The sequence below is a fragment of the Euprymna scolopes genome, chromosome 17, assembly GCF_053919585.1.
Source record: "Euprymna scolopes isolate OS-2025 chromosome 17, ASM5391958v1, whole genome shotgun sequence".
In the NCBI taxonomy this organism is placed as follows: Eukaryota; Metazoa; Mollusca; class Cephalopoda; order Sepiida; family Sepiolidae; genus Euprymna; species Euprymna scolopes.
In genome coordinates this window covers 30,154,185-30,168,821 of record NC_136498.1, presented here as the reverse complement: position 1 = coordinate 30,168,821, position 14,637 = coordinate 30,154,185, and the positions used below count along the sequence as shown (strand labels likewise).

Sequence of the window (14,637 nt, the reverse complement as noted above, 5' to 3'; positions counted from 1 at the left end):
AAAGGTCTTAAAAAAAAAAAAAAAAAAAAAAATCCAAGTAATTTCTTAATACATGAGGATTTCATTATTACTGTATATTATCAATGTTTGCACTTTGGTCAGGTAATAGGACAGAGGTTATGAATATTTTTTGGTGGGAAGGGGACCAATAAATCAGACAGTCAGTAAAAGTAACCATTGCTATGCTTCAATAGACATAAACACTGGTTAGAAAAAAAAAAAAGACAAAAAAAAAAAAAAAACACGAAGGAACCGAGTGAGACAAAGTTACATAGTTTATGGGAGTAAAGAGTCAAATATAAAGTGGTAGTGATGACTCAAATTTAGTGCCCTTCCACTAACTGCAGAGGGAGTGTCACCCTAAACATCAGACACTCGTCACCCACGCACACATACGGACAGCTAGAAACACACAAGCAGCAGCTGAAACATGGGGAGGGGGCGCTGAATTAACAAACTACTCTTGCATAATCAGACAAGGAAAAAAGAAAAGGAGAAAGGAAATAGTGATTATATGTGTGTGTGTGTGTGTGTGTGTGTGTATATATATATATATATATATATATATGGATGACAGCTGAAATAGGATTATATAAGACGGCAAAAAATAATTTTTTTAAATATTTTTTTTTCAAGCTGAAGATGTTGAAATAAGTGACAAACCAGCCCTAAAATAAGAATGGCCCACAGTTTTAAATAGAGAAGAAAAAATTTGCAGAACAGACATACTTTTTGTTTCTTTTTCATATTCAAATCTGTTTTCGTAAATCTTGGTATCAATTTGATATAAAGCCTGAGTAGTTTTTTTATTTTGTTTTTTAAAGAAAAAGTAATTCATCCACGAGACAAATATAAATAATTAGATAGCTTTATAATCATAATGGAGGCATGAACTTGTTTAAAATTTAAGATTAAAGATATTGGGGGGGGGGTTAACTGAAAATCAGGGATCTTGTTTAATTTATGTCTGAATAAAATTCAATGCAAAAACATTTAACTTTTCAAATGGGAAGTTGTGTTCCTATTATGCCCCATAAAATGCTTTTGAAATATTATCCAAATTTCAGTTTTAGAGTGTTAACTGATTTAATATTGTTAACATTTGAGAAAAATAGGAGGTATCTAGATTTTCACGAAAATGCTTCCACCCCATTTGCATAAAACTAAATATAGTCCACATTACAACAATCATAGTATATTCGCATTTGGATTCATCGGACTATTGTCTTCATCCTGAATGTTTTTATAACGTTTCAGTCGATGTAATTTCTGACCTTCAGGTGTATCTTGTCGAACTCTGGAATGTTTACGTCGAACTCTGGAATTTAGAAAGAATTTCGAATGAACCCCTTTATTTACTTCACGGGGATAGCATGCTCTTGTTCCGTCAGCCATGACTGGATAGAAATTCTAAGTAAACCGCAATTGTATTTTTAACCCACAATGAGAATTAAACTTTCAGAAGAAGGTCACTTTTACTCAAGATTTTCCAAGTCCTTGCAGTCCGATGAATCCAAATACGAAAATTTAGAAATGATCATAATTTCATTTTAAAACACCATTTTTTAAATCTTTATTTTCTAAACATTTAAAAAGCTGAGCTTTTCCATCTTACAAACCTTACACACCATTGAGAAAAGCACTTGTAGGAATTTGATTAAAAGTTGCTCAAAAGTACATCCGTTTGGCTGGTATTAAATTAAAACCAATTATGGATAAAAGGTAGAATAGATTCTCAATATATAACACTGACTTATTAAGCGTACATTCATTTTATCAGACTTAAATAAAAAAATAAAAAATTTAATGTATGTTTTTTTGTTTTTTTTTTAAATTTATTCAAGACCTTTTTTTTCAGAAAGAAAAGTCATCTGATATAATCAAGCAGAAATATTTTTACAAATTTATATTCAGAGAAGACCTATTTAAAACACCAGCAATTTGTGGGCAATGTTAATGTTATGACCTGTTCATGCGTGTAGGGGACGTCAGTTAAAGTTTCGCATTGTTTATCTCGCTGAACCATTTCCTTTTCTGGTTATAAATACCTCATGCATATCCATTTTGTTACTAAGAAACTGCGCCAGTGACCAATAAGAAAAATCATAGTTAAAATAATTTGTAAAAGGATTCATTTATTAGTTTTTCTGGCTAATATTTTTAGAAAATAAGCACTAGGTACAGAATTACCTCCTCCCTGTCACATTACAAATACTTTTCTAAATAAGATTTGAAAACCTTAAAATGAGGAGTGGCGTGGACAACTATTCTGTACCTTCAAACAAAAGCTTTCCATATGAATCAAGTTTTGCTTTTTCAGGAGCAAAATATTGAGTGTTCTCATAGTACACTTTATTGTCCTGTCTGATCAATAGAGATGAAATCCTAAACCGAGATAATTTTTATTTTCAATCTAATTTATTTTTAATTGGCGGAAATATAAAATTTTTGTAAAATGAACTGTAGATACAAAATAGTTACACCTTCAATCATATTAGGAATGAGTTTCTAAATATTTAGAAATCCATTCTTACCATGAGGGACTGAACTATTCTGTACCTTTAAGTAAGCAAAAACTTGTTTTATGTTTCTGAATTTTTTTAGATAAGGATTGGTTATTCATATCATTTGGATTCATCAGACTCTTGTTCTCATCTTCAGTGTCACGACCCCCCCCCCCGCCCGGTTCGACAGAAACATACCGAGTATGAAAGATACACCTGAAGAAGGTTATATGGACCAAAACGTTATGAAAATAGCACTCGAGATGATAACAGTAGTCTGATGAATCCAAATATGAAAACTTCTTTTCTTATGAATAAGCAGTTATTTGTTTTCTTTAACCTGTTGCTGACATTGCTCCCCCCCTCCATTTCTTTCTCGAGTAGAGTACTCACTGCAGGAACCATATGGAGGTTGTCAACATCCATAGTGAAAGTGGTGCTGTGGATCTGACAGAATTCAAACATGCCACACATATGCATCCTACTTTCAGACTAGAGCAGTTCGAATATAGAAAAATTGAGACATTGACTTTATTGCATCATTTCAACTTCATTTTAATTTTTTTTTATTTTGATGCACTTACAAACGTGTACATATAAAAAATATCTTAGAGTATGGAATAAAATAGACTAGAAAATCATTGTGTGAAAATAACGTTTCATACGCTAAACACAAAAACCTTTTACCAGTAATAAATCTATATGCACAGCCTACAATTTCGATATGTATCCACAAATAACATTCTCTTAATATTACACACACACATACATATAATTGAATTTACAAGGAACAAGTTAAAAACTTTAAAATTTTCCTTATTCCATGGAGTTTCAAAGATGGCTCTCTTCCTCAGAGTAAAGTAGTTAGCAAAATGATATTCATAGGCAAGCCATAAATTATGCTAGTTAGTACATAAATTGAAAACTACAAATCATGAAATAAGTCACATTTGCATGAAAGTTGATAATGCAGACATGTATAGACTAAAAGGATATTCTAATGGAAATCCAGGCTCGTTAAAGAAGAGTTGAAAAATGTGGTACAAGTCAAAGAAAACATTGATCAGTCAGATGCATAGATGCGCATGAAATGTCCAATAGAAATTGTAATAATCCAAGTGGTTGAAAGGTAAATTCCAAATGTGCAGATAGCATCCTAAAAGGTTGAAGATTTTTCTACTGGAAAAGATACTAAGCGAAAAAAACTTATTGGCCTCCCGACTAGAGAAAAATCTTGTACACTCCCATCAGCAGAATAGAAGTGTACGGGATTCTTTTTTCATTAGTCGGCCAATAATATATATATTATTGTAAAGCTCTGTTTGGGAAGACTAGAAGTTTTGTAAAGTCATTTTGATTAGACTGTCACAATTTTAAAGTTTATTTACTATTTCCCATTTATTGTTGCTTGTTCCCAAGTTGCAGCGTTAGACGTTTGGGTCATCAATTTGGTTGAATGACTTCTCTCCATTGGGATTCAATCCACTGCCAATGCTTTTGTTGACAGGTTTCAGCAGGTCCTGCTTGATATTATCATTCCACCTCTTCCTGCGTTGATCTCTTGGACACCAAAGTTGATTTCTCTTGGCCACTTATCGACTGCCATGCATTGGATGTGGCCAAACCATCTCAGTTTATTCCAACGTAGGGTTTCATCTATTGAATCGAGGCCAAACCTGGATCTCAGCTTATTAAGAGGGGGGGGAAGGTTCTATCAGCAAGCTTTGAGGAGCATATCTATTCTCTCAGCACTATGTGATGTGCAACACTGCAACACAGCTCATTTTACAGTTGCAGTTTGCAAGCGCCTTTCTATAGTGAACCATCGTACATGCATGCATGGCAAAGAATAACACCTTTTAAAAGGTAACCCTATTAATATGCATGAGCATCAATAGAACATGACGGATCCAGGTGATTAAAAAAAAAAAAAAAAAAAAAAAAACATGCCTACTGATAACTATAATTATCTCACAAGCATTCCCACACAATAGTATAATTTTGTCAACACTCGTGTTTGTAAGAGTAATACCATTAAATAAACGGTTAATTTAGTTCAGATGAGAATAAACTATAAAGAGAAAAATGAAACTTTTACAGAATTCGAACCTGTACTTCAGAAAGTGGGATCAACTATTGCAATGCAGTTTTGACCACCTGACTTAACAAATTGAACAAGTGGTCCCGCTTCCTGAGAAAGTTGTTAAAATCTAGTATAATTCCTTTTCTTTGCTTTCCTTTGTTTATTCTCAGCCCCGGGGACTAAATCAATTGTTTTGTGTTACACATGAACAAACGAGTGGTAATCAAAACGCATCATTTTATAGAGAGATTAAAACAGCATTACCTTTAAAGTAGTTTCATAAGTTGGTTTTTAGAAAGGTGAGGTGGGGTGGGGGTACTAGCACAGCTTCTGCATGGAATAATTTTTTTTAAAACCCTCATTCAACCCTAACCTATTCAGTTTTTGTCAGGTTCAAAGGCTGTATCAGTACTAAAGATATTAATCACAAATTTATTTTTTTGTTTGTTTTTTTAAGAACTTTTTGTTTATTTGTTTTTTTAAAACTAATGTTAAAAGTGGAAGTGTTTTCTCCCCATTTACCAAAGGGAACGGATGTAAATGAGTAGAATTTTGGGGTAGGGCTAGAGAGAAAGAACAGTTGATCGTAGCATTTGTATGGTGAAAAAGACTAATCTATAAACAGTGAATGTATGCTCAGAAGACCATTTATAAAAAAACACTAACATGTGGAAGTATTTAATTCTGCTGAGTAAATTCTGGGAATAGAGATCAGAAGAAGTCTATATAAAAAAAAGAAAAAAAGCTATTATCTGTTTCAAAGCAAATCTATTTGAAAGTTATTAAACATTTATGCCCAGCAAGAATTCAATTTTTTTATTTTTTTTTTATTTACCCTCCTCCCCCTTAAGAAAAAAAAAAATTCATACAACTTGTAAATTTTTACAGATTGCAGAACTAATATATATATATATATATATATATATAAAATTACAGGAAATTTTGTATTTATAAGATTTGGGTAATGTATAAAAATCGCGGCCATGGAAGAACGCAAGAAAAAAATAAATCTGTACAGGTATGAAAAATCGTCTTGTATTGTTTTCACTATATGTTATTAAATGAGGAAACAGTTCCATTTAAAAATCATACATCTAAAATTAAAAAAATCTGAAAAATGTGAATAATCAAAATCAAAACAAAATGGCGAATGAATTTGACCTGATGTCTTGTGATACCGCTTATTCGCATAATGTTGACATTTTTCAAGTGTGCATCAATTTTAGAAGCATTTTTAAAGGAATAATTCTTCATTTAGGAGTATTATAACAACAAAACTATTTTTTTTATGCTTAAACAGATTTCACATTCTTCCATGGCTTTACACATAACCAAAATTTATATTAACTTTTTTCATATATTTCACTAGCAGGGTTACCCAGTATTTCTCCAGGCAAAAGTTTTACATAACTTCTATCCCTCTCCCCACACTCTTCTTAGTCTAGCCCATTCATTTCTATGAACATACACACATGCATTATTCAGCATTAGCGAAAGAACTACATAAAATCAGAGTTACTATATAAGGAAATAACACTACACTCTAGTCACACAAAAATTGCCTGAGCAGCGCTGGAGGCATTCTTTGGTAGGAGCATCTCAGGCGATTCGCAATAAACTCCCTTCCCAAAATGTGAGAAGGTAAAGATGAGAAAGGTGGAATTTCAAGAACTGCACAGGACGATATATCACACCGATAGAACAAGCCATCCTCAAAAATGTTCTGATTTTGGTATGCACTAAAAGTTAACGAGATGGATGAATAGTCACCTGTTTTGTTTTTTTGTTTTTTCTTTTTTTTTACTTATCAGTTTGTTCAAGCTGGGGATGGGGCATCCTAGTGAATGCCAGATATTCATCCGATATCCAACCGAGAAATCTTTTTAAGATTCTAACCATCCTTTTAATGTGAAGGATTATATTATAATATTGAGCACATATTTCTGGCAGGTATTTGAAGATTTCTATACAGGGAAACAGTTCCATGGTGATGTTCTACACAAAGCAAGATTTGGAATGAAGCTGTTCATAAAATTTTGCCTGACACTAGGCACACGGAAGAAAGGAATTTTATTTTCAGTTATGATAAGAGTTCTCTGTGTGAATGTCATACAATGAAAAACCAGAGATTGGAGTTCAGTCAAGCACCTTTCAAGAAAATGATAGAGTAGAGAAAGACTAGCAACAGGTTTTCTATGGAAAAAGGGGCTGTGGAGAAGAGATGGCCAAAACTACACTATTACTCCTATGTACTCTTAATTCTTACTCCAGTTTATTTTACTAGCGAGGGGAACTCGGCCTTGCCCGGTTATAAAATAAGCTTATATATTGTAATTCATGCAGATTTCATATTTATTATCATAGAGCCAATTCTATTGATTGTATCTAATATATAGTACTGATTTCAAAAGTAAAAAGACTTGGTTGCCATCAGCTAGAAACCAAAAGATTTAGCACTCCAGCTGCATACCCTACAGTTTGAGCTATCAACAAACCACTTGAAGCTATAAATGAACTATCAGGAGGGGGGGGGGGTTCTGCTGCTGTTTTGTCGTAAAATATGCTTAAATATGATATTTTAATTTGTACAGATTTCATGTATATTATTATAGGGTCATGATTTCAAAAGTAAAAAAAAAAAAAAAAATGTATTTGGGTGCCATCAGCTAGAATCAAAACCGAAATGAAAACTGTAGCATTCAAAGCTGGTGACGTTACCACTGTACCAACGTGACACGCATATAAACTGATTAAAAATAAACTAAAATGAATGTACAAAATGTATAACATTTTTTTTTTTTTTTTTTTTTTTTTTTAATTTTGACCCCCTTAAAAACTATTTTAACCGGTTACAGACCCATAACAGAAGGGCCCATAAAAAATCTAATCATCTACGACTTCTACTTTCGGAAGATAGAGTTTGAAAATATGAAGACTATGGAGACAGACATAGCGAGTTTTATACATTCGATTTGCGCATGCACAAAATAGAAATATGTTGGCAAGTTGAAATTAATATTGTGCATTTAATATTCCCAGGATACTTTCTTTTTCAGAGGAAGCCGATTCAACCCATGTAAGGTGGAGGCCACAGAACAAATATTAGGAAGTGGTTTAATCATGCAGAGGATTGCCATCGACTATATGTATGGACCGGGTTGATGCAAGATGTAGTAAATTTGGAGCCAGCTCAATGCACACCAGATGAATGCCGCTACAGATATGAAGGAAAGCGTAAGCTTGCGTTCAGTGACAGATATATAAGGATAAGTACTTGAATGGACAACAGGGTCAACAAAGTGCATTGTGCAAAGAAGTTGCATAGTTGAGAGCTAAAAGCAAGACAACAAAAAAAGCAGAGGAAACAAAAAATAGCAAGGAGTTTGTAAAAGGAAAGAATTTCTCATTTTCATTGAAAGCAAATTCCATTCATGTTCGTGTAATTGTAAAGATATTTTTGAACAATGAATAAACTTTTTTTTATCTACGTTTCAATAAAAGATTTAAGAGCAGCATACACGAAACAATTTGACAGATATGCATCAGAATAACTTCATGTTGAACGAACAAAATGGACACTAAAATTACATCTTTATTGTGAACACTAACAATTCATCAAGAAATAATTGACCAATATAAATCTATATAATAATGCACTAAGGCACTTTATGTTCACATGTATCTTATTTTACTAATTGGTCACAACTTATCAAGATCCACTTGAGGATAAGAGTAAATAAGATAGAATTGTCAGCCAAAAGCTGAAGACCACTATGAGAGTACTAAAATTGATCAAGGGAATGATCCAAGTTTGATTACTTATGACAAGTATTGTTGATGATGAGATCTGATGAGTAAAGAAGGTGATTAATCTGATGTTGCTTTAAGATAAACAATCCAGACTTTATTTTAAAATGAATTGTTCCAAAATCAAATTATGTTCCATCAACAAGAACAAAAATTTTCAAATACATTATAAAAAATAAAAAATGATTTTATTGATTTAAATATTTAGCAAACAATTAGTTTTACAGCAAAAAGAATATTTGTTTTACAAAAGAAAACCAAATTAATTTTTTAATATTGACCTTGACATACTTTTTTTTTTTTTTTAATAAAAAGTAACGACAGGAAATTATACAGATCGATATAGAAGGCACCAAATCTGTTTTTCAGGATTATTTTATTATTCAAGTTGGTCAGTTTACATATAGTGCATTAAAGTTTCATAACCTTTTAAACAGATTGATCAAATTTAATACGCTATTTAAGGCATGTATTCTTCATTCTCATTAAATTTTCATAAGGTAGCGTTTACTGTATTAATGATATACTAGTGAGATTCATAAAAAATTCTACGATTATGGTACCACCTTTGTTCAAAGCATAACTAGGCCCTGCCCTATCATTGCAACATTTCACACCTGTACTTGCTTTACAAGTACTTTATTAGAAAAAAAGTCTTCATAAACTGGTGGCACCCATCATTCGGCAACCCTCCCTTCACTGTAGAAGTCTCCATATGCCAAAAAGGCATTCTACTTTAATAACTTCTTTCCTCAAACTGCTCACACTTTGGAATTCCCTCCATGCTCCTATAACCATACCAACACGCAGAAGATTAAAAGAACATACGATGGCACAACTCCCCATTTAGAATGCCCCTAATTCACAGTATGACGAGATCCCTGGCGACACCAGATGATCTTGCTTTTCAAATAGAGGAAGAGAAGATGGGAGAGGAAAAACAGATGTTTGAGATTCCTGTCCACCAGAAAAGAGTAAATATTTCAATGAGAAAAGAAAATATAAGATCTGATAATATGATTCGTTGAACAAGAGGTTGTTTTTCTAGTTGGATTTGGTAAAAAAATGAATTTTAACTACTGAGTGAGACAGGTACAATGACTTGGGTTCAAAACGGTCTGCTTTGGTGTTTGTGAGATGTTGTCATTGAGTCCACCTGTTGTATTTAACTACCAGACCATCAAGCCAAGTGATAAGTTAGTTCGACAGATAGATAAATAAATTGAACCTAGGGAGAGATATGGCCATGAAAGACGAAGAAGAGAGAAAAGAAAGAAAATGAAAAGAATAAAATAATGAGTTCACGAGAGAAAGAAAAGAATAAGATAATGGAAAAGAGAAGAATAACTCCAAAAAGGCAGAGGGAGGAATTTCTGATTTTGGAGTTAGGGTCCTTGGTCCCTTTTTACTGACTGGCATGCAGTATTTTTGCGAACAGTTGGCTGAGATGGCGGAAATTTTCTGTTTCTATGTCTATCCTTGTAGCCATGTCACTAGTAAGGGTGCTGGAGGTAAACGTTTTGTCTGGGCTGACGTTATCCGCCTGATAGTCAGGGACCCGAACCTTGGATTAACCACTAAGGAGGCTGTCCTATCAGCAGGTGCAAAGTACTGGGGCTGCTGTATTGCCATTTGGTGAATGGATTCTGGACCATGCAGTAGCTTCTGGTGGGGCCTCTCGATGCCATACTAGTGGGTAATTGTTACGGCTTTACCTTATCATTAGCTACAAAAAAAAAAAAAAAAAAATTCTTCGTTTCTTTTTCTCTCTTAATTTCCCCTCTCTGTCCTGCTCTAAGTAAATCTGTCGACCTAGTCCACAAATTCCAAAATTTCATCATGACAAGTTTCAAGAAAAAATACACGATTAAACCCGGTTCTCCAACTTCCAACGTAGACCCCTACTACCATGTCTCCTTCTCCAACATCAGGGGTCTTCGTTCTAACCTTTCAGAGGTTGAAACCCAATTACAGGAGACTAAACCAGACCTTTTATTTTTAAGTGAAACTGGCATTGGACAGGCTATTTCCCTAGATGAGTTTGCAATTTCAGGATACTCTAACTTAACTTCTAAATCTGACCCCCAAGATCGCCATGGGCATGGAATATGTGCCTATATTAAAGATAGCTTTCCATGTGGGAGGGACATCTCCAGGGAAGATCCTAACTTACCCTATATGTGCTTCCGGGTTGCTTTAGCTCACACTATTGCATTTATATTTACTCTCTATCGCCCCCACAACAGCGGAGTTACTATCTTTCAAAGCATATCTGAGAAAATTGACCAAGTCCTTTCTACTTATCCTTCAGCTAACATTCACGTATGTGGAGACTTCAATGTTCACAACGTCGAATGGTTTACCCACTCAAACAAGACCGATGATGAGGGGAGGTTCTGTCATGATTTCTCCATTGCCTATGACCTCACTCAGATTGTTCAGGAACCTACCCGTGTGCCCGATAATGACGGCCAGTATGCGAGCCTACTAGACCTTTTTCTCACAACTTGCCCTGAACTATGTTCAGTTTCTGTTCTGTCGCCTCTTGGATCTTCCGACCACTCTGTTGTATCAATTAAGATAAAAATGAAATGTAATAAGTCCCCAGACGTACCTCTTCATCGTACAGTATATCGATACACTAAGGCTGACTGGGATAGCTTCCGTACATTTATATCTGATCTACCTCTGCATTCCATGTTTAAAAAGGATGTGTCCTCTATAGTATTAGACCTAACTGAATGGTTAATTGTAGGTATTGACCATTTCATACCCTCTAAAAAGTTTCAGCAAAAACCTAACAGCCAGCCATGGTTCTCTCCAGAATGTGCTGCTGCCATTGCGCACAGAAATCACTTTTTCCACTGCTTCAAACGTAATAGATGTATGGAAACTAAAGCCGTTTTCAGGACTGCCAGCAACCATTGTAAGAAAGTAATAAGGAACGCAAGAGTGTTGTATGCTCAATCTGTTAAGTCCAAAGTAGCTGAGCAGAGGCTTGGTTCCCACCAGTTTTGGCAAATAGCAAACAGAATCCTGAATAGAAGCGTGTGTTCCATCCCAACTATTATCAATGGACCTGAGGTAATCTCGTCAGCATCAGACAAAGCCAAACTCTTTGTCAAGAACTTTGCAGCTAATTCTACCCTTTGCGACCAAGACCGCCAACCTCCAATATTTCCTCCTGTATCAGAAAACACGCTATGTGATATACGTATATCTGTACGTGATGTTGCGAAGCTAATCAAAAACCTTGATTCGAGTAAAGCAACTGGCCCTGATGGTATTCCAATTATAGTACTCAAAAAACTTCAACTTGAATTAGCGCCCATACTTACAAAACTGTTTAAACGTTGTCTTAAGGAGAATAGTTTCCCATCTCCCTGGAAAATCTCATCAGTATGCCCTGTATTTAAGAATTCAGGTGATCGCTCATCCCCCTCTCAGTACAGGCCAATAAGTCTCCTGTGCGTCATGAGTAAGTTGCTAGAATCTGTGTTAAATACAGAAGTAATCAAACATCTCAACAAAAATAACCTTCTTAGTGACACTCAATATGGTTTCCGTTCTGCTAGATCTACAGCAGATGTCCTTACAGTTATATCGCATAGGATTAGCAAATCTCTCGACAGTGGCAATCTTTCTAGGGCAATTGCTCTTGACATATCTAAAGCCTTTGATAGGGTATGGCATAAAGGTTTACTTCATAAGATCGCTAGCTATGGTATAGCTGGAAAAGTCTTCTCAATTATTAAATCATTTCTTTCTGATAGGTTCATAAGAGTAGTAGTTGAGGGGCAAAAATCAGAAGCTCACAGTATTAATGCCGGTGTCCCTCAGGGATCCATCCTGGGCCCAACTCTTTTCCTGATCTACATTAATGATCTTCCAAATCATATCCTTACATCATTTGTAGACATTTATGCTGACGACACTACCATTTATGGTACCACATCTAAGACAGTAAACGACCAAGTTCTCTCCAATTCTCTCTCCTCTGATCTTGAGCACGTAGTACAATGGGGAAAGGAGTGGCTGGTTACTTTTAATGCATCTAAAACCAAGCTTCTCTCTTTACATCATCAACATTCTAATTCACATTTGTCATCAATTGAAATGAATGGCTCTCGTCTTCAGGAGGCCTCAAGTTTTGACAAGCTTCTGGGCTTGACCATTACTCCTGATCTTAAATGGAACACGTATATCAAATCTGTTGCCAAGGCCGCTGGAAAAATGGTGGGATCTTTCTATCGATCCAGTAGATATCTCACTGCTGATGCTATTCTCTACCTATATAAGAGCCAGGTACGTCCAAGGATGGAATACTGTTGCCACATCTGGGCAGGAGCTGCTAGAAAGGACTTGTCCTGCCTTGATAGAGTTCAAAATAGACTTCGTAGCCTCGTAGGAGATGTCCTTTTCTCCTCCTTGCAACCTCTATCTCACAGAAGAGATGTTGCGAGTTTGTCTCTGATGTATCGTTATTTTCATGGAAAGTGTTCAACTGAGCTTCAATCTATGGTCCCCTCTCGCCAAACTTTCACAAGAAACACTCGTCTAGCTGTAAACACTATCAATAATTTCCCCCACTCTTTATCTGTGCCTAAACCTAAACGTAGATTCCATGAACAAAGCTTCTTTCTTAGAACTGCACGCCTGTGGAATTGTCTTCCGTTTTCCTGCTTTCCGGCTGACTACAATATGGTTGTGTTCAAGTCTAAAGTAAATAAGTTCTTGATGAGCCGTTCCATATAAGTTATTAAATTTACCAAATTTTCATTACTAATGATTACTATATTGAACAATTTCTACTGTACACTCTTTAACCCTTATCCTTGATAATGTGGTGATGCCTTTGTAAAAAAAAAAAAAAAAAAAAAAAATGTCCACATCGCTCTCACCTCGCCTGGGGGGGGGGGGGCGAACCCTCATAAGAGCTAAGTTGAAAAGCTCTTGTTCTTAGCTGGGAAATTGATTAGTGCAACTTAAGTATACAACCTGCATCATGAAGCTTGAATCAAAGAACTTGACTAAAAAAGTGTAAAACGATTTATGAATAATTATTTTGTTTTATTATATAAAAATGTCCCAGAGTTTTTCCTTCTTTCTCGATTGTCGGCCTGAATGAAGATACAGTTTGTTTCAGGTATGCTCTGACGCCAGATGATGAAAGAGATAGACTGGATCCAGCATGAAGCCAGAGTGATGGCCGAAATCGGTGTTGCCACACGGACTTAGGGTCATGCACATTTCGCGTGCCCTGAGCAGCAGAAGATATTTTCCAGTGAGAGTCTGATCACCCTTAAGGGGTCCACCACTAGACAAGTAAGAATGTAGCCCTGCTGGGTTGCATCTATGGTCCTGTGAGCTGGGAGCGACGAACACGGCCAGAAGTAAATCACAAGTATGCTCCCGTGAACCAGGATAGCGACGGATGCGGCCCGGTCCCCGGAGAGGAGAGGGGTAGGGTTATATTATAACAGCAGCCCTTGTATGGATGTAACAAGTGACTTTGGAGTTGGAATCTGCCTTTAACGATATAAATCAGCTAACTACCCCAGTCTCTTATAACTTTCTTGAAGTAAGCTTTCACAGCAAAATTAACATTTTCAGCGAGAATTACCATAAAAAAAAAAAAAATAAAAATAAAAAAAAAAAAAAAATTAAGAACTTGTATCTAAGTTCTGGAAATTGAAACAAAAATCTACTGGGGGGGGGGGGATTCTAAACTGCACTGAATCCACATCCTTGATCAGTACAGTACTATTCTTGAAAGAAAAATGTGATGTGTGAGAAAAAAAAAGCCGTTGGTTACTTACCTAAAGAAGCAAGCATCTCGTGCAAATCTTCCTTGTCAATAAGTCCATCCTTATTTTGATCTATCATATTGAATGCCTCTTTGAATTCCTGAATCTGTGCTTGATCAAACATAGCAAACACATTAGAGGTAGCGCGTTGCGCCCTCTTTTTAGTGATCTTTCCTTTAGTTTTACGGCTCGACATTTTGCTGCAAAAGAAAGATCATAAATACATGATGAATTTAGAAAGCTTTTTTTTTTTCAATGTATTAACTGTTAAAAAAAAAAAAAAATTTAAAATTAAAACATGACGTTTAGTTGAGGATGTTAATATAAATTTAATTAAATATAGATTCTTTTAACTTATTGTTTTTCTATATATTAATAAAAAGAAAAAAAAAGCGTTGTAACTGTACAATGCATGCCCCCTCATATTTTTTTTTCA

At 35.1% G+C, this 14,637-nt stretch overlaps 1 protein-coding gene across 2 annotated transcripts in view; it reads right to left on the bottom strand.

Annotated features, from left to right (window-relative positions):
* The window catches only part of LOC145296726 (myosin regulatory light polypeptide 9-like), a 195,347-nt gene that overhangs the window by 126,960 nt on the left and 53,750 nt on the right, over positions 1-14,637 (bottom strand). For both annotated transcript variants that reach the window (XM_080142732.1, XM_080142731.1), the window contains exon 2: positions 14,214-14,401. In XM_080142732.1, the coding sequence (XP_079998858.1) occupies positions 14,214-14,397 (184 nt within the window). In that variant the 5' untranslated portion in view covers positions 14,398-14,401. The remainder of the gene's footprint in view (positions 1-14,213; positions 14,402-14,637) is intronic.